The sequence below is a fragment of the Bacillus rossius genome, chromosome 1 (genome assembly GCF_032445375.1).
Source record: "Bacillus rossius redtenbacheri isolate Brsri chromosome 1, Brsri_v3, whole genome shotgun sequence".
NCBI lineage: Eukaryota > Metazoa > Arthropoda > Insecta > Phasmatodea > Bacillidae > Bacillus > Bacillus rossius.
Window position 1 is genome coordinate 93,879,393 of NC_086330.1, and position 21,454 is coordinate 93,900,846.

Genomic DNA, 21,454 nt, shown 5'->3' on the forward strand with positions numbered 1-21,454 from the left:
AAATTATTCTAGTAAAAGAAAATAACAAATTAAAACACAGAGAGAGGAAAATAAACTATAGTTTAGGTTTGCGATTTAAAGTGATAAAAAGTATTTACCGTAAATACTATTTGAACTCTTATGAGGGTACTGATTGCTTTTTTGTTAATATCACACGGGTGTTTTTTACATGTATGGTAAAATTAAGATTGATAAGGCATCTAGTGCGTGGCAACAATGTTAATAGGCAATAGGAAATAAACTTTTAGCGCCTGCGGCATTGTCAACACACACTTCGTATGTGTACTGCATGTTGTATCTAACCCCCTCCAACGCATTTGATTCTAAATTGGACTTTTAGTAAGGATCCCTAATGTTATTGATAATATAATATAGCCTATAGCCTTCCTCGATAAATGTACTATCCAACGCTGAAAGAATTTTTCAAATCGGACCAGTGGTTCCTGAGATTATCGCGTTCAAACAAACAAACAAACAAACTCTTCAGCTTTATAATATTAGTATAGATTGTTTACTGAGCGCGATCCAAAGTGCAAAAAAAAAAAGCAAAGAGGTCAACAACTATTGACTGGTGGTAATGTGTTTTGCTGTGTATTCATCACATGGTATAACTCAAATAGCGAAAGTGGATCAGCCTTTCAGTCCATTAGAATGAAAGCAGATGATTGGTCAAATTATTCACTTGTAATTGCGTGTGGTGTGTAATAAAAGTTTTATCGGTCATGTGCGTTTATCATTTGTCAGATTTAGGCCTCGAATGGGGGAAATGGTGTGCAGATGGGACAGCCTCTCAGTCTATACAAATACAAAGAGATGATTAGTTATAAAATACACTGGTAACAGCGTGTAACGTGCTGTAAAGGTTTTAACGGTCTTGTGCAGTACAAATTATTTCATTATCGTTTGGAAATACATAAATTTTTAAAAATTAATGATAAATAGGGTTTAAAAGATTAAAGATAAACATTATTATTTTCTTTTTCCTTCAAATGCTGAACATTATGAAAACGTTATGAATGGGAAAAAGTAACATAGATATATATGGAAGTAATCTAGGGAATAATTTTGTGAACTTAATAATTGGGAAAACTTATTAAATGGGGAACATCTTCAGTGAGTTTTACTGAAATTTAATAAAACAAAAAACAAATTACCAATCTTAAATCATGTTAACAACTTATAAATTTACCAAGCTCTATTAACCAAGCGACTTAGCGCTTGATAAAAGATATAGTTTTCCCACATACTATACCCCCCTTTTCCTCTCTTTCGCTCCTCTCACCCTCTATTACAATTTTATTCCGGGGAACCGTGAGGGGTTGTAACAATGGGGTTTTACTGTACTGTAATTACTTTTATTTTTTATGTCCCACATGGGGTGAAAATTTAGTCATGCTAGCAGACACATACTTAAATAATTGTACTTTTAGGCAGATTATCTTAAAATATTTGTAGTTAGTTGATTATTCCCTTTTTTTTTTATTGTCCATTCTTTTGTACCTCCATCATAAAAGATGATTGGTTTCCATAAACTGCTGAAAATGAACTGTGTGACTCACTGCAACTGGCCAACGGAGGGTCATGTGCAGCTTCAGTATGCGAGTTGCTGTTGGCAGATATCTCCCCGTCGGAGCAGCAGCCAGACCTCGAACGCACTCGCAAGCAGATGCTGTGCTTGTTCTCGCGCTTCCTCATGTGGGAGGGGCTGCGTCAGTGGCACTCCCAGGAGCGCGTGCTGCACTTCTTCCAGACCGCCTGCCATGCCACGCAGTTTGCTCGCTACATTGTCACGCGCTGCGCTACTCGGGCACACGCCGTCGGCATCGTCTTCCGCCCTGTGTTGGCTGATGCCAACCGTGTTCACACAGGTACTGATAACCTTGTTAATTGACATTTAACAGTAAACATGCTATAGGAAGCAGAGTTAAGTCGTACCTGGGTATAGGTGCTTGGAGATAGCTTCGTGCCAATGCAGAAACCCACCTCTCCACCCCTAAGTGCCTTGCAATCAGCCACCGGCTCTGAACAGACAGCCGAACATACAGCCCTCCCATCTACCATCCACCCGCTACCTGATCAGCTATTGCAGCGCAGAGTTGCACTGCACAAGCCACAGCAGTGTGCAGATCCAGGGTTCAAATCAGGTCTAGTTAGTGGAGCCCGCAGCAGCACTTCACATATACAGCGTGTGTTTGGAAAGTAATAAATCCAGAGTCTTGTATTCATGGCACTTCGTCTAAGTTCCTGAGTGGCTAAGAGAAACAAAATGAAAATCATCTTTTACAATCTGTTAAATTTTTCCAACTTTCAACTATTTCTAAATGTGTTTTAAGTATCAGGTCTTGTAACACATTACATCCACCACTTCTTTGCCAATTTTTTTTTGTCTTCTGAATAAAAGTCTAATAGGATATAAACACCTTTAATATAATGTTTGCTAGTATATTTGTTTACTTTTTTTTTTTTAATTTTTAATTATTTGGTAGTTTAACACTAGGAAACCATTAGTCATAATTTTGGTGCAAAAATTTAATATTATGTGTCATTTGTAAATAATTTTTATACCTAATTACTTTCTTTTCCAATGTTAATGATAAGTTTTAAATACAATATTTACATGCAGAAGGGTCACCCTTTCGAATGGGTTCACCCTTAATTTTGGACAGAATAAATCTAACATTTTCACTGTAATGGTGTCCCTGCATATGGGTCGGGTCACAGCTTATTGGCAAATAAGAAATACGACACTGCGTTGACCCTTAGCTCTTCTTTGTCTGTTTACTACGGGAGAATGTGAGGCGACCCTTCCCATATTTATGACCCATCCAATTCCTGCACTTCCTAAAAAGACAAAGGAGAAGACTTTATACCTTTGTTTCAGTTTCCTCCATTTTATTTTATTATTTTATCAGTTTTAAATTTTTAAAAGTTTACCATGAGGTTTGCAGCGATGGCTGCAGTTGTGTCACTGTATGTTCATTTGAAAGCGTGGGAAATCTCATTCAAAACAATCATGATTGGGCACAGTTACATCATGAACACTTGTCGAGATAACACACATTAATAATTGTGTGAGGGCCAGTTCATGTGACATTTCAAAGAAGACACTGAGGGAAAACTGTAAACACTGCCACATGCCTCCATGCATGCAATATTATTAATTTTTAACCCAAAATTTACATATGGTTCACAGTACACTTTTTTTGCACTAAAAATCTGCATAAAATATGTGACCCACATGCAGGTAATTACGTTAAGTTGCATGAAAAACTAATCCCACAATACTATTATAGATTATAGATGCTAATTTTAAAAATTGGAATAAATCCAACTTTTTTGTTATTAGTATTATTTATTTTAAAAAAGCCAGTCCCTAGTTATAACTATAGTTTTTGGAAAATTAAATGATACTGCATATTGAACAAGGTCAGCTTTTCAATAATAAAAAATTAGAAATAAATGAGTCCATCTTCATGTTAGAGATCAGTTTTCACTACCGTACTTTTAAATTATGCAGATATGAAAATAAATTAAAGTTTAAAAAACAATGACATGGAGGTTGTAAGTGTGAATACAAAGGTTTATAAACAGGTTGAAGCTGGAGATTTCATCCCAGAAATTCCTTTTATCCATCCTCAGTATTGCTTAGCTGGTAAAAATCTTTTTTTCCTGCATCCTTCATGGAGGCACTTCTTTAGAAACAATGCTGTTGTTTTGGTTTATATTTTTAATTATTTTACATTGTGATATTTGATGTGTGGTTGTTACTCATAAAGCCAACTGAGGACAGTGTGGTCGATGTGGACGGGTTTAAGGCCTTGGATGCTGGTGTAGCATAGTGCTGTTTGCAGATGCGTGGGCGGCCGGTGGCGGGCGAGGAGAGGTGCCGACACTGGGGTCGGTGGTGCAGCAGTTGGTACAGTGCGTGGACCACCACCACCGGGAGAGGGCTAGCTTGGAGGCGCTGGGCAACAAGCTGGCCGGCACTGCCTCCATGACCACCGCCGAGCTGCACCAGGTGCGTACTCCCTGTCGATGCATTGGTAGTGTTTCCAGTAGTAGGATAGCCATTTGCATCCACCACGTTTAATGCTTGCCCAGGTCACACCTCAAGTTTGCAGTTGCAGTACATTTCAACGATTCAGTTGGTTTCTTCAGGGTAACTCGCGTTTCTCTGAACCTATTCCATCACTGTTTTTGTAGTGACTTCCTCTGTGTCACTTTTCAATGGTTTATATTGTGTCATAGCGTAACTCCTGCCCTCTGCTTATAATATTCTAACTAATTTGCGTAATATTGTCTTTGATCACAATTAATTTATAATTATGCTGCTTTTATTAAGTTAATCTTAAGCAGCTCACTGTTTAAAATACACAGGGGTGTAATGACAAATGCATTCATTTAAACATACTGTACATTTTAGTGCGAGAAACCCGTGAAATTTTGAAAGTCATGTGATGACTACGATTTTTTAAGACGTTACTCAATTTCTTTTCTTTCTTCTCTCATGCTGCACGAGGCTGTGGTTGCTATGCATCACGTGTCTGAAATGATGGAATGCGGAGGGGAAGGCGAGTATAGTTAATTTGCGGTAAAACAAATATTTTTACGACCCTGCTAAATTTTTTCATCCAAGAAATGTTGAGGTTTGTGATTTTCCTGCAGAAATATTGCTGTGTGATTAATAAACAAAAGTGTATATAGGTCACAGATTTTTTTTTTTAAATTTAATTTTATCTCTGATGCCATGATAACTTATACATTTTTTAATAACTCAAAATGGATGTCGCATGGACCTTAAAAAAAATATTTTACCTAAAATGTACTATACTACTATACATCATCACATGGTGTTCTGGCTTTTGTCGCTGGCCTGGGGGGAGGGGGGAGGGATAGTTGAAAGTTTCTCCTGACGAATTGAACAAGGATAGGGAATGTTTGAATGCTAAACGTGGGAAGACAATATGGTTTGTGTCTCTGGGAGGGATGAGCTTTAGTATGAAGAATTAAAACCTGGGGAGAGAGAAAGGGGTAAGCTATACAATGTCATGATGCCACCGGCATGCGCTAGCCAGCCGGGGGAGTTTTGCGCACACCCACGTAAGTCGTATAATCTACCGCTGCCACATTTTTAAATGGAATGTCAGATTAATTTTGTTTTTCTTATAGGAACATAATTTATAGTATTAACCCACACAAAATATATGCTGTGTGAAAAATTAAAAATTTGTATAAGCATTCATTGCAATTTTTTCAAATAAATTTCTGATTATTTATATTTTGGTTGCAAAAATGTCTGAATTTTTGACGATTTCCAAGAATGTATTCATAAAATCGCTGCTTCATTAATGGCCGTTTTCACCAACGCCTTCTAAACACACCCTCAGCAAAGGACTGCTTAAGTTTAGGCGTTCCTTAAAGTCAATTCTCACGAAATTGGTTTTCACCATTGTAACATTCACTTATGTAGGGGTTGCTTAGTTAGGGACTGGCTTGCCATAGAGCGAGGGTTCGTACAGATATAAGTACTAATAGTTTTCAGGTTGGTACTTCGAACTTGTTGTCACGTCACATACATAAGCCAATCAAATAGTTTTACTAAACAGTTAACAAATATCTGAATGTTTATTAATTTCGCGGTAATTGGATGTTACGATGTTAGTGTATTTTCACGGAAAGTAGTAGCTATATGGTTGTTGCAAAGTAGTGTGAAAATGTTTGATACAAAGAGAATGAAAACGCAAAACTTTTCTTCTGATGAGAAAATGAAGGTGTTGAGCCTAGTTGAGAGGCATAAAAATATAATAGAAAATAAGAGGACGGATGCTGTTTCGAGCAAAGAAAAGGACGCAGCATGGGAGAATTTATTCGCTATTGTAATTTTGTCTAAGTTTAAACTAAGTTTTAATAGCAGATGAAAATAAAAAAAATATCAGTTTTTTTTCCTTTAGAACATACAAAATTGCTTGTAATAAATGTTCTTAAATAAAAGTGGAGTATGCGAACATTCTCGAATGTAATTATAATAAAGGATTTCACATTAAGTTCACCTTAAAAGTGTTCCACTCCTTCAGCAATAACATTTATATCAAAAAATAAAATGTACATCTTCGGTTAGTTCTTCGTATTTCTCCACGGCATCCATTTTATTTTTCTTGTTTTGTGACAGTAAGTGCCGCTTCAATAGTTAGGGGCTCGATTTCCACCACTTAAACTAAGGGTTGCTTAAGATTACTTAAGAGTTCCTTAATGGTTGGTGAAACGATTCAATGTGCTAGGCAGCCCTTACACATGCCTTAAGCAGCCCTTAAAAGTTAGGGGACATTGGTGAAACCGGCCATAAATCCGGGGTTTGTAAAATCATGGTTCTAGTGTACCTGACCGTCTGAATCAGTGTATAACACTAAGTGTTTCTTTTTTTCTGTGTCATTTTACTTTCCTCTAGTTTTCACTCCGTTACGACTGCAGAACGACTCAATTTTAAAAATACTGCATACAGTAATATGTGATTTGACATCTAAAAACCAGTAGGAACTTATTGATGGAAGCCCTTAAATGGTTATATACAAAAGAATACATGAAAGATACTACACTGTTAATTAATGCAGGATTATTTTTCATCTTTATATCAATTATTGCTAAAGTATCTGCCAGATTTTTAGTCAGTTGTGACTTTTAATGAGACTGAGCCTAAACAGGCAAACTGGTGACAAGTCTCCTGTGTTAACAGTAGACGTACGGTCTAAAACCACACACCACTCTTAGCAGATGCCTACCAAGAAATGTTCAACGCAGAAGTAAGATTTTTTTTTCTATTAGAGAAAATATATCCCAACCATTTGTCAATAAATAGGCTTAGTGAAGGATGGATTACAACTAATTAAAAAAAAAATTTATTTGTGCTTATAATGGTATTAGAAACAGGGACCACATGGTTAGAAGGCAGTGCACTTGCATGTATATATTTATATACCTCAGGTACCAGCTTTAGTGTGAAAGAGTGACATCAGCTAACTTTAAACTTTAGCTATAACTACTCTTTACATTGAAGTTTTCATGTTAAAACACCATGTAAATGCTTCAAATTGTTTTCAGGAGAAATAAATTACTATAGTTTGATCATAAATGTACAATATTGTAGTTTATTTCAGTGAAAAATTTTATATGCAAAGTATTATTTGTTCTGAACATTTACTGAAAAGGCTTTGAAAAACCTTGACAAAACCTGGAATTAGTTGCTGCTAGTAGTCAGTGGCCATCCTGTGCAAACAAGTTTAATGCTTACAATTTTTATGAATTTTAATAGATACAGTAAGTCCTCGGTTTACGTCGGGTTACGTTACTGAAAACCGCGACGTAAATAGAAACGACGCAAAATGAGCCATGTTTCATGCAACCGGCCGGCCACGGCTCAAGGTCGGCCGGAAGGGGTAGGAGAAAATGCTGTGTCGTTGCGGGAAGTAGATAACACTTCTACGTGCGAGATACGTGGGTGGCCGAGCGGGCGGGCTGGTAGTATTGCATCACCGCGCGGAGAGCAGGAAGCGTCCCTCATGATGTATGATAAGATAAGGCGGTGAACGTGTAGCTTACGCTACATAGCATAAATTAACTACCGAAGGAAACAAAGAATTATAAACGAATTATATACGGTGTTTTGGTTAAAATAAAGATTTACGGTCATTGTAAACGACGTTATTGTGAATCGGCGACAACTTAAATTGAAACATGAGTGCTCAAACATTAGCAACGTTAAACCGAAACGACGTAAATCGGTACGACGTAAATAGAGGACTTACTGTATTAGTAAAAATAATTTACCAGTCACTGCAGTAATAATATAGCTAGTCTTGTTTTCATATTAATATGTATTATATTGCTCAGGATTACATTGGTGATTAACTCATGTTTGTAGCAGATATTTTTCTAAGTAGGTACATATGTTGATAGTTTTCCGTGGTAGATCTATCAAAAAAACATAAATAGATAATCATCATCTTAAATGCATATTTCAATCTTAATATTTTTCATTTTGTATCATCTCACTATTGCATTGTATTCTTTCCTGAAATTGTATTAATTAATTATACATATAATAAGAAATATATAACATTTTACCAAAATTGGGAGACAGGTGAACATCCCTTTGTAAAGATTGTGTTATATATTTCTACATGAATGAAAAGAACATTTCAAGTGTGTGAATAAAAGTAAGGGAATATTTGCATTGAGTGATAATTTCATACAGTGTTTTGTGTTTAAAGCCTGTAGTTTGTAGTAACCTGCCTGTTAATTTGTCTAAATTTTAGGTGATTTTTATTTGGCCTATTAATAATGAAAGTTATTTTTTGTATTACCGTATATACTCGTGTATAGCGCGCCCTTTTTTCCCTCAAGTAAAGGAAAAAAATCAAGGATGCGCGCTATACGCGGAAGAAAAAAGTTGAGGGGTGGAGGCGGGGAGGAGGAGTGGTAGTCGTTAACTGCCGGGTGATGGGTGACCCCACACATACGCACAAGCAACAAGGCCTCTCTTTCACACACACGCACACACACACACACACACACACACACTCACAGCATGGTCTCTCGTACACACACGCTCACACACACATACACACACACACGTGCGCGAGGTGAGTCATCTAGTCCTCCGCGCCAGCTTAGCAACGGTGACGGGAGTGGTGGTGTTTAGTCCTGTCATCTGTCAAGGTTACTTGATGGTCATAGTCCCGTTCCTGCCTGCCTGCCTGCCTGCCTGCCTGCCTCCCGCTCTTGTACCAGTTGTGACAATACAGCGCTTCATTATCTTCCTCCTAAACAGCAGAGATTAGCTTGCTCGCGTCATTTCAGATGGTACAGTATGCCACAAAAGTTTCGCTTTCAGGTGGAAGAGTATAAGTATTTTCCTGACTTCACCACACATCAATGTAAATAATCATTTGTTTCATAAGTAATTACTTAGCTGGTACCACAAAATGTTATTAAAATTTATTTATGGGAAAAAAATTATAAATTTTTTTCTTTGGAATTTGTTGCAAAAATCGTGGGGCGCACTATACACGAGTAAATACAGTATTTTCACAACTTTTCTATTGATTAATTAACTATTGGTGAGTCCAAGGTGTACGAGAAATTTTGAACGTCTTTGAATTTATAAATTTATATTAGTGGCCACCCTGAATAATGTATGTTGTTCCTATAATCGTAAGTAGATATGTATATGCTTACAATATTCCCTGAGTGAGTTTGACTTAAAAGAATACAGAATTAGTTTAAATTTGACTAACTAATTTTACTTATGTGCTAACAGTAGTAATCTTACCTTTTTATTAAAATTCTGAAACTTATGATATATGTAAATAACATTTTGCTTCTACCTTTTGGTCATAAGTACAAATTCATTGAAAAATTTTAGCATGTCATACTTTCTTTTTCGTTTAAATGGATTATAGTGAAATCAGTCACTATTGGAATTTATAATATAAAATACTTTGATACATATGAATTTAAAAGCTTTATTACTCTAGTGTGTGTTAAAGACAATGGATACTTTATTAATTAATAATGAACATCTACATTAGGATAATATTGATATTCCAAATATCCAGCAGAATATGCTTCAAGCTTTGAGTTAACCGGAAGCTCACCATTGATGAGATGTTGAGACGTCACAAGGAAGCTCAGTCACGAGAGAGGTACTGTTCAATCATGTGAGCCGCACACAGATACCTCGTGTGAGGCAGGTTCGAGACAAGTCCGTACAGTTCCCGGTGTAAGGCTGAGTCTTGGCCTCTGGTCTGGCAGGTGCTGGGGGAGGACGACTCGACTGGCGCGGAAGGAGTGGAGAGCGCGGGAGAGCTGCGGGTGCTCGTGGCCCAGCGACTGGACCGCTGCACAGCCATGAAGCGGCGGGAGCTGGAGCTGTGCGCCAACCTGATAGAGAGCACGCTCTACCTGCTGTGGTGCCACCTGGACATGTACATGCGACGTGCCATTCCGCACTCACGTTTCTCCCTCACCTTGGTGGACCAGGCAGAGCACGGTGAGCAGTCATTTACTACAGTGTCTTGGGCATACAAGCTTTACTCTTAGTTTACTCTGGTTCTAATAGATATAAAACCTCAGGAATAGACATCAAAGATGAATACATAATCTCACAAACAAGCCAATATCAGCTGATGTAAAATGTTACATATGCAGACAACCGAGAGAATTTTGTGGAAGGAAATTTAGTCAGAAATAAAAGAAAGGACTGATGATGACAAGGCAGTTGCTTACACTGTCCATGCCGTTGTCATTGTGGCCTTCAGATTATCTGTTTCATCTGATCAATATGGGTTGGAAACATTATCATCTCTCTATTGATATTATTTTTTTTATTTTACACTTTAAATTGTATTTTTGCTTATTTAACTAATTTTTTTTTAATTTTTTACATATTGATAAATTATTTTTAAATGTTATTCATTTGTAAAATACCCTTTATAAAATGTCACAAACTGCTACTCTTAAATGGGCAGTTTTCTAAATTATCTTACAAAATAAAGCAGAACCCTTTTTGTTTACTATTCAAGGGGTTGTCTGAAAATTTAAAATGTGGGAAATTTATGAAAAGTTATATTTTGCTCAGAGAACTGTGATATAATACCTGAATGAAAATACAGTAGAATCCCGCCGATGCGACCCCCCTCTGATGCGTCCATTCCGTTTATACGACCGTTTTTTGAGAAACCGTGAAAAATTTGAGCAGAGAGAGTAGAAAATTTGAGTAAAATCGGCTGAAAAACAAGTCTGTTACACTTTGCTGTGCGCTATGTGTTCACGTTTATCTTGGTGAGCGCTGTACTGTAAGCAGGCAGGCATACAAAAGACTGCTAAAAATAGATACCACCCCTCTAGACTGTCCACGCTAGCCAATTCCAGTAAACTGCACGCATCACCTGATAGCATCTACGCGCGCATCTATTGCCATCCCGGTCCCGTGCCTTTGTCTTGCGACTGGTTAGTGTGATCTTGCCAGCTGCATCTCAGGAGTCACTGGACACACAAAGCTGTGTTCACTGTGTTAACGACGTCGCCAGGTGTTTGGTTCTCGGCTATTTTTCTACAACATCACTGACTTCGCACATGCGCAGATAAACATAAAAAAATGCGTGGAATTATGCTTTACACCTCGGACTCGCATACCCCGAACAATGGGTTCCGTCCGATAAATACTCGCGCTACGTGAATTCGCGTCACGCGAGTTCGGCTATGCTAGCAGGCTGGTGGTTATTTTCGTTCAAAACGTGGCGAAGGAACTTGTGTGGATCAGGTAGAAAGCATTCGGCTATAAACGAAAGATATAAGAACAATGCTATCCTGAAATGCTGTGTCATGTTTTTGGAGTAGATAATCACAGCGACAGACCGACAGGATGCGCTCGCGCCCTTGCCGTCAGCGATGTTTATTTTGACAGCTCAAGCAATTATCTTTTCCTCGTCGCTTCACAGTGTAAAAAAAGAAGGAAAAAACACGTTATAATGCAGATGAAAAAGTAACTGTGCAGTAAAATAAATATATTTACGGCCCTACTAAATTTTTCTATTCAATAAAATTCGAGGTATTAGTGATTTTTCAGCAGAAACTGCTGTGTGACTAATAAACAAATTGAATCATAATAACTTATAAAGTATTTATTAACGGCGAAGGACAGTCGTATAAGTCCATAAAAATATTTATTTTACCGAGATTGGATTGTACAACCTGGCTTTTGTCGCACACGGTGTGGGAGGGGAGGAGGATGCTGACAGTTTCTCACGCAGAAGGTTGTAATAAGGGAGGGAATGTGTTGAAATGTTTGTTTGAAAAAGGTGTTGGGAGGGGGGGTGGTTTTTACATGGTTTGTGGCTCTGGGAGGGATGAGCCTTGAAGAATTAGCAGGGGATGGGAGAGGCAAGCGTAGCGTCGCGTCACGTCACGTAATGACGTCAAGCCGCCGCTACCACCAGCCTGGCCGGACGAGTTTCTTACGCTCTCTCAGAAGCTACCACAAGGCTTTTCGTGCGGGCGGGTTAAGATAACATGACAGCTGAGACGGCTTTTCGTGCTATAGTGGACGCGCTGAGCTCGGCTAGACACTGCCCGAGCGGCATTCACATGATGTATCCGACGATGCGGTGACACCCCGAATTCGACCATTCCGTTTATAAGTCCGTTTTTCCGGAAACCGTGAGGGGTCGCATCAGCGGGATTCTACTGTATCATACTCTGATATACACATAAGACATAATTATTCATTAAGGTTGTCTGAAGAACATATATCTGAATAGCTGTTATATTTTGTAAAGAGTATAGATAAGCTTATATTCACTATAAGTAAATACTTTCATACTTTAATTAGCAATTCATAGTAACATCAGACATTTGCATGCATGTATTTTCTTTTCTTTGAAAAACCACCTCACTGAGGTCCTTTTCCTTAAATTATTTTGTGATTTTTCACAATTGTATTTAAAGTTGAAATAGACACTCCTAAACTCTAAGTGAGTGAAACACAAGTACCTTTATGCTCGTCCACGCAATTTAAAATGTTTAGTTTTTCAACAATGGAGAAAGATTTCCATCTTTTACATCTCAATAAAATACGTACCGATAAAAATCCAGATAATTACACACATTCAAAGACAAAATTTTATGCTTATTTGTATTAAAATTTGTTACTGAACATGTTATTTTTAATGGATGTTGACAAAGAGGAATACAATAAGTACTAACTGTACGCAATACTGTATGTATAAGTTACTGATGGACAGTGTGGATTTCTACAAACTGTATCACTAGCATCGCGTGCTAACATTTCCTCAAAGTCTGCCATTGTTTGGACAGTGTTGGCCACCTGGCAATACTGCTTTTAATTAGGGATGGGACAAATCCACATTTTGGTCGAATCCGAATCCTTGTTCGAATCCTCAGTTTTTGTCATCGAATCTCGAATCCCAGTCCCACACTAAACTTTACCACATGTTATTAAAAAAAATCACACATTTATTTTTAAAAATTACATAGGCCTATGTATTAAAAAAAATCACATGTGTATTTATAAAATTATAAAGTATGTGCATAGTGTATACTCCTGATATAAAATAGAGACAAATAACCTCAAAAACCACACACGTAAGTTTGCATCTGTCTAATTCTCTGTTAAATTAATCCTTTCTATGTTTTCAATAAAATACGTTTGTATAACAGACACCATTTAAAAAAACAAAAAAGTTACGTTTTTTTTCTGCAATGTTATATTATTGAAGGTTGGAAATGATCGAGTAGTTATGCTAATTGACAAAATGCTGCGTAGTTTATCTTATGTTTGTGCTATTTCCGTTACCTTTATAATATAGTTTAGGTATACAATTTTCTAGAGCTGGACGAACCTCAGTTCTCTGGTTTCGAACCGAGCCGAACCGAACCTCATACAGAAATAATTGTTTTGAATTAAAATGAACCGATGACCAGCATTGTGGTCTTTAACTGAGTGGTGAGAAAGAAAGGTTCTCCAGCCATATGTAAAATTAAAACATTATATAGCTTAGCTTATATATAAACCAACTTTTATTTCATGAAGAAGTTCCGTCATTTTGGTCTTTAACTGAGTGGTGAGAAAGAAAGGTTCTCCAGCCATATGTAAAATTAAAACATTATATAGCTTAGCTTATATATATACCAACTTTTAATTCATGAAGAAGTTACATCTAAATCCTTTTTCAGTGTACACTAACCTTCATTAAAAAAAAATATATTATAAAGATGACTAACATTCAGCATAAATCAACATAACATATTTTTGTGGTAGACATAACCTAACATTTTTAATAAGTAAAACTTTTTAACAGGACATCAAAAAAAAAGTCAATGTGAATTAAGTTACCTATCTACATTATAAAACCCGCTGACTGCAGTTGCTGTTTTCTTGGAAGAATGCTGCTCGTCAGAAGAAACTATAGGGGTTTTTTTTTGGGGTGGTTCTGGGTCATCTGGGTTGTCATTATCTTTTCTCCATTTGGAAAACTCAAACGACGTTAGCCTGCTCATCGCAAATCACCTCAAGAACAATAATATTGTAAACGTAACGTAAGAAGTGTGATTATAGAAATTTGCGTCGGAAAAAAGAAAACACGAGAAATAATGATGGCTGCCGCGACTACTCTAGTCAACTTAGTACCGTACTGTAAAATTTACTGGACCAGTACTTTTAATACACAAGATTAAATTAATATTTTCAGTACCTGACTGTTATAACCAAAAAATCCAAAGAAAATAAATACATCCCAGTAATTTAAAATACGTAATTTACGTAATCATTTCCTACAGCATTTGTCTTGCGTTAACTTGATCACGTTAGTTTTGCCGAAATACGAGAGTTATCGTACATGCGCTTTAGTTTAACGTATGGGGTACGCAATCTTTGGTGATTTTACAACACTTCTAGTACACGCACTATAGTTAAAGGTATAATATACAATACCTTTGGCATTTGTACGATAGTTAATATTACGTAGTACGACAAATGCATACAAAATTCTCTAAAGTAAAAAAAAAAACAAAGCGCGCCTATATGAAAAAATGCTATGCGAGTTATGCGACTATTAATAAATTTTTTTTTATTTTGTCTGCGCTTCAAACTGTTGAGGCGACGATTATGCGATAAAAGTCGGAATATTACAAGTAATGGAATTTTGTTGAGCTGTTTTGTGAATGGTCTCAAATGGGGGTAATAAAATTAGAAAAACGTAATTTTTTTAAACGAACGTTCGGTTTTTCGAATATATTTAAAGAGTTTCGAACCGAACGTAAGGGTTCGGTTCCGTTCGGTTCGAAATTTTCAAACTTCACCCAGCACTACAATTTTCAATTACTACCTACAACTCTTAAAAACCCACCTCGAATCCCACCTCGGATCCTACGAATCCTCGAATCCATAGAATTCGGTATATTCGACAAATCCAAGATTCGAAAATCCCATCCCTACTTTTAATGGAAGATCACATCAAAAAATCCAGGAGCTACAGCGCTAGTGTTCCCAATAGCTGTTTTGATTTGGTATTTCACACGAAACTGTTAACTTCATATGTACGATGTATATGACAAAAACGAGAATAACGAATTTATGTAGGTTTAGCATCAACAAATAGTGTAAAATGCGGAAGCAAATTGTAAGTGCATTGTAATCATCAGAAATTTATTGCATTGCATCAAACGAGGTTAAAACAGGACCGAAATAAAATGATGCAAATAACAGGAAAAACATTAAAAGGGATAATGTAAATTCGGGGTGCAATATGTTATTTCACATTTATAAAGAAACAACCCTGTCTTGTAGACTAACAGTAATTAATTAATTAATTAATTAATTAGTTTTCATTATTTTTTTTTATTTTCTTTCTTCTGCTGCAGACTACACAACACCATTTGCAGAGAGTGGTTGGAAAGTGATGCTTGATGAAATCAGCCAGTTAAAGCAGGGTTTGGTGTCAGTTTTTAATGACAGTTTCAGCCGGAAGCTCGTGGAAACTGCTCAGGTAAGTTGCTTTAGCTAGTAACTGTCTGCATGTAGCTTAAAGTATAATCTTATGATGCCTGTTTTAAAACTTAAGCATTGTTTTTACACCTATTTAAGTAAAGAAAGAGCAGTCATAATTTTTATTTTATGCCTCTTCAAAACCAAATTCAAAACCAAAAATTCCATTTCATCATTTAGTCACAACTAAATTTCATTGTAGGGTTGTGTGAACAAACATTAGTACCATTGATATTGAAATACATGTTCAAGATGTAAATTTTTGAATTTGATAAGGTATATTCTTAATGAATATCAATGAAAATAAAACATGTGTTTTAAATAAATATGTATTATTTTATTTTCTAATGATAAAACTAAAAGTTTTAACTATTAACTAATTTTTCAATTTTTGATTACAATGAAACCTCGTTAATAAAAAACCGGTTATTTCAAAGTTCGCGTTTATTCAAACACTTTTAATTCCCCTTCAGACTGGGATAGCATATTTAATGTCATTCAATACGGTTAATACGAAATATTATTTATTATGTATTACGAAGTTACCTCACGTCCGCTCACGTAGTGTACTATTGTTTTATTATCGGATAAACCGAATGAAATTTTAGAACAAGAATCGCACACTTTAATCACGTGCACGCAGCTTCACTATAATTCTGTTAACGGCAAATAATTTGTACGGTAAATGGTCTACAGTCAAACCTCTATCTATCGAACTCGCATGTATCGATTGTCCGTGTTTATCGTATACTTTCTACGGTCCCGGGAAAATTGCCATACAACTAAGGTTAAAAAAGTCCGCTTGTACCGATGTTCGAATTATCGTTCTGTCCGCATTGATCGTACAAAATATGTGGTCCCGTCACTATAAATTATAATAGATGATCGTTTAACCATAAAGATTTTGCAGAAATAACCATTTCTTAGAAAGAAACCGTCATAAAAACAGTAACGATAGTATACAGTAGTAAAAATCAACTTAAATCTGCAGCCAAGTAATGGAGCACGTAAATATGAAGAAAAGACAAATGAACAACAACTTACGAATAAATTGGATGATGTACCATAGCTACAGTACAAACCCAATTGTTATCCTAAGATAATTACCATAAAAAGTACTAAAGATTCTTTGTCGATACCATAATTACTGATACCATAATTACTACAGAAGCACGATAGCTACTACATTTGCACTACAGTTACTGTAACAACCGAGATGTATATTTACAGTGACGGTAATGTATTTATTTATGACATATTAAAAATAAAGAACATTATTGAAAAATAGGATGTTAAATTTTTATATGTACGTTTGGCACATGCTGCGAAGAAATAATGCGATCTGAAAAAATGCAGTACTACTACGAAAAGCGAAAAGGGTAATCGTGGATTTTTAGGTTATGGCAGTCTCTCGTTTTTCAGTAATATCGGCCGAAAATTAACAAGCGTATCGGAAGTCGGCAGAAATGCAGATTCAACTAAATATTGGCAAAATCTGCTTCTTCAGTACAGCTCTACATTTGATGACATGAGTAAACATATTTCAGACTTCAGGATATTGAAAAAGACTTTAATTTCCATGTAGATTTATTGTGCGTATGTTTTTTTTGCAAGTGTAAATTGAATTAAGTAAAATACTTCCATTTTTATTTATTTTTCAACTGATTTAACTTTAATGACAAGTAACTGATATATTTCCACACTAATTTTGAGGTTGAATTTTTTTTTCAAAAATTCTTAGAGTGAAGTCCACTTCAGTATCTATTGTCTTGGAAAATGTTCTGGCTGCTAGTGATGTAGACACTGATGTCTTGTCTTCCTTCGACAAACTTTGCAGTGCAGTAAAGGACATTTATGCAACTAAAAAAGTGCAGAAAAAAATCAATGAATTTTTCAAGCCTCTTTAATTCTCTATTTGACTAATTTTCGAGTAAAAAATCAATACTTGATTTTGTGTATTATTATTAATGTGAGCATATGCACCTGTTAATACAAACCTCGTTAATACAAACTGCAAAATTTTAGGTCCCTTCAGGTTTGTATTAAAGAGGTTTCACTGTATATCCATTCAGTCAAACACAATGACCAAATATAAGTTACTCAAGTCCTAGTCTAGCTCACTGATATTTAAAATTGAAAATTTGTGTATTTGTTAACTCAATCACGTCTTCACTACTGAACTGATTTCAATAGATTATGGAACAGAGGTAGCCCGGGAACTGGATTAATATATAATGTTTTTATTATTAAATTTCGTGTTCCTAAGGGGATTAAAATTATCTAAAGTTGATTTGATGATATATAATAATAGTTCGTGAGGTATTGGGTATGAATTATTATAAACATCTCTATGTCGGCCAAACAGAAATGTGATGCATATAGAGCTGGGCCGATCACCTATTTTGCCGATCATCTGCTGCCGATCTTGCCGATCTGAGCCGATTAGAGCCTTTTAAGTACCTCTGATTCTACGTTGCTTTTGACGGATCACTATAAACGATGAAATATTCCCAGACAAAACTACTTTTCATTGACATGATTACTTATAAATCACCACACACACGCACACACAATTAACTGCGTTAAAATGTAATAAGGGCAAACCAAATCTTCAACCTAATCACAACTCCGTCATTCTGTGATCCGTGTGTGCCGGTTGACGTCTGCGTTGATAATTTTATTGCCCTTTCTTCCCTCCAGTGCCACCAACAAACTTTCCCAATTGTAAGTTAATTTGTGAATACGAAATACAGTAGAACCTCGTTAATTCGTAATGGTCGGGACCAAGATAATCACGGATTACAGAATTTCACGGACTAGCGATTATAAGCCCGGAAGGTCTTGTCAAGCTTCTTAGACACCAGCGTGCAGCTGGGTTAAGGCCAATATCATGTGATGTAACATCTCCCGAGGCTTACTGCGCCATGGCAGCAGATGGATAAAAATAGTAAACTCCCCATTATTCGTGTTAATTGGGACCCGCCGATGCCCGGGTAATTGAAATTCTGTAAAAAAAAAAAAATAAATAATAATAAACCCGGATAATCCGTTCACGGTAAAGGTCGTCTTCGAATTAGTTTCTCGGCTTAAAAAAATACGGCACTGCCTAGCCATTAGTTCACTGTCATTTACAACAGCCGAAGAGAGAAAGATAAGATCATGCTGACCTTGCACACATAAATATTGGGTAGTTCCCACCCCCTCCCTTCCTTTGACCAGCCGAATGCCAGCCAGACACGTCACTCGCCAGGCGCCTGCTGTGCGTTGGCGGGCGGAAAGTAACTCAGCAGCACGTGAAACAACATTAAACAAACGGGAGACGGGAAGCAGAAGTCAGGACATCCCCTCAAGTTTAAAGAGTGACAAATGTGACAGCTGAAAGGGGGGGGGCGACACAAAGGGTCGGTACAAACAGCGTTGCAGTTTGACGGCCCACGCGATGGCTTGCAGTGTTTGCCGGCCGCCGACCCGCGTGACGTAAATTTTAAGCTCTGACAATTTTAGCTTCTCTTTTTTTTCTGCACTTTTAAATCGTCCCGGATTATCCGATTCCCGAATTAGCGCGTCACGGATTATAGAGGTTCTACTGTACCACTAAATGGAGAACAAAACTCTTCATCAACCAGGTTTTTATACAAAAGAAAAATAAGCTCTATTTCCCGCTAAACAGGGTAAGAATATTAAATTCGCTACACAAAACTTTCAATAGGCCATATTTAGCGAGAAAAAACTAAATAGATGAATTCCCGAAGAGGTAGACTAACCACGAGACTACTAGCGTCATTAATCCATACGAATTCCGTCGCGCGACGCGCGTCACTCTAATCTCTGGCGCCACATAACCAACCTAAACAACAGTCGCCATTCGCCATTGCGGTAATATTAACCGTAAATGGTAAACAAAAACATAGTTTTCGGTTCATAAATTATAAATAACTTTGCAAATAGTATAATGGAAAATTATTTTACCGAAAGTACCGTAAATATACGTGGAAATTGATACTTAGGTATGTAACTGTTTAATGTTTATAAAACTTACGCATTTGTTTACTTTATTGGTATATTTTTTTCATGTGTGGTTAGTTTTAAATGATTAAATCCTATTATTTTTCGATGAATATATGAATTTTCTTCCCGTAAAGTACCGTAAACAAACATGGAAAGTTGTTAGGTATAGGTAATTATTCAATGTTATAAGTTTGCAGTAGGAGACCAATGATCGGCTCAAATAATCGGCTACGTTTTGCCGATCATTATGATCGGCAAAATTAACAAAATCGGCCGATTATTACGATCGGGGACCGGCATCGGCCCAGCTCTAGATGCATTAGAGTTTAGCTGTTTTCCAAAAGCAAGGATTGACATATGATTGATTACATACTAAAATAGCACACTATCACATTTATATAGTAATAGGAATACACAAGTATGTAATGTCTTCTCAAAAACTGTTGTATACAAGGAGGATTGCAAATGAGAAATAAACAATATAAAGTTGTCAATGTTTTGTATCACTGTAGTTGTTAAAATACATTTTTAAAGGTAAAAAATCACTTTGTCCTCCTTCCTATTTTACCCTACTTTTTAATGCATGAATATGAAACTTTGTGTATTTGTTGCTCAGATCATTTCTTTACTACTGAACCAATTTGGATGTAATTTGGAACAGAGATAGACCATAGACTAACACATGCTATCCTACTAATACATATACAGTATGTAAAGGTTGAATGTCTCATGTTTTTTACCTGTTTAAAAAAGATAAATATAAAGTATTTAATTTTTTCTTACCACTAAATTGTCAAGATACTGCAAGTATCAGTTACATATTGACTTGAAATTGAAATATTGTAATATTTGCTTTAGAATGGCGAACCAAAGTGGATCAATGTTGAGAAAGTTGAACCAAAATAAATAAAATGTCTTAATTAGATACAGTTATTAATAGGTTTCTCTTTCATGTTATTACTTTAATAGTAGTTAATTTGGAATCTTAACTTAAAAATGCTTTTAAATTTAATTTAGTAACCAAGCAAGGACATGCATTCAAGAAGACCCAGGTTTGTGTCCAGCTATTGAAGGTTTCCTGAAATTAATTATGTACTCTAAGATTTCTCACTGTAGGTAAAAGTGGTATTTTGCAGTTTCAACATACTATCTATTTAAGAACTATTTATATTTCATTTCAGTATTGTATGAATTGCTTAGTATTTAATGATAATATTTTACTTTTATGATTTAAGTCTTGTTTTGACATGATGTTTGAATGACTTGTTTTTGTGTTTATCCCTAAAGTTAAGTAATGCCAGTCTTTAGTTTTGCATGTAAATTTCATTTTGATTGTAAATTCATATATCGTAATTGACTTTGTTGTGTTTCTTGTAGGAAGGATCATCACAAGATGATGTGTCAGTGCAGAGAGATTTCCTGGAAGTGATGCTGCGAAGGATCAAGAGGTTACTGCAGTTTGTCCCAGTCAAGTGATGTGTGAGACACAGATGTGTGTTTTAACAAGCAAAAACTCTACCTCTGGCATGCGTTGCTTTCCATGAGAAACGAGAAACTCATACTTAAAGTTGCAAACTAAAAGAACATTTTCATGTGCTTTGCAACCTGTTTTTTTTTTTTGTACTGGCAAAAATATTTATGTTCAATAAATGTTAATGGTATTTTTATATTTTACTTGTTTTTTGGTAGTGTTACAGCATTCCATATAATTGTTAATAGTTTTTGTAGCCTACAAAGTTGTTTTTTTATTTATTTATTTTTGAATTTGTAAAGGAAATCTATTTATGCAAACATTTTTCTCAGTCCCAAGTATGTGCCCTAACTCACCAACCATCTCTCTCCCCCTTTTCCCCACTTCCTCGAACCTACATAGATAACAAAAACCAT

At 36.1% G+C, this 21,454-nt stretch overlaps 1 protein-coding gene across 1 annotated transcript in view; it reads left to right on the plus strand.

Annotated features, from left to right (window-relative positions):
* LOC134540217 (nuclear pore complex protein Nup205) overlaps window positions 1-21,234 on the plus strand; it is a 279,586-nt gene extending 258,352 nt beyond the window's left edge. Inside the window, exons 30-34 of the mRNA XM_063382820.1 lie at window positions 1,617-1,868; window positions 3,852-4,018; window positions 9,808-10,045; window positions 15,436-15,560; window positions 20,945-21,234. Of these exons, the coding sequence (XP_063238890.1) occupies window positions 1,617-1,868; window positions 3,852-4,018; window positions 9,808-10,045; window positions 15,436-15,560; window positions 20,945-21,043 (881 nt within the window). The 3' untranslated portion in view covers window positions 21,044-21,234. The remainder of the gene's footprint in view (window positions 1-1,616; window positions 1,869-3,851; window positions 4,019-9,807; window positions 10,046-15,435; window positions 15,561-20,944) is intronic.
* Window positions 21,235-21,454: the final 220 nt, after the last annotated feature.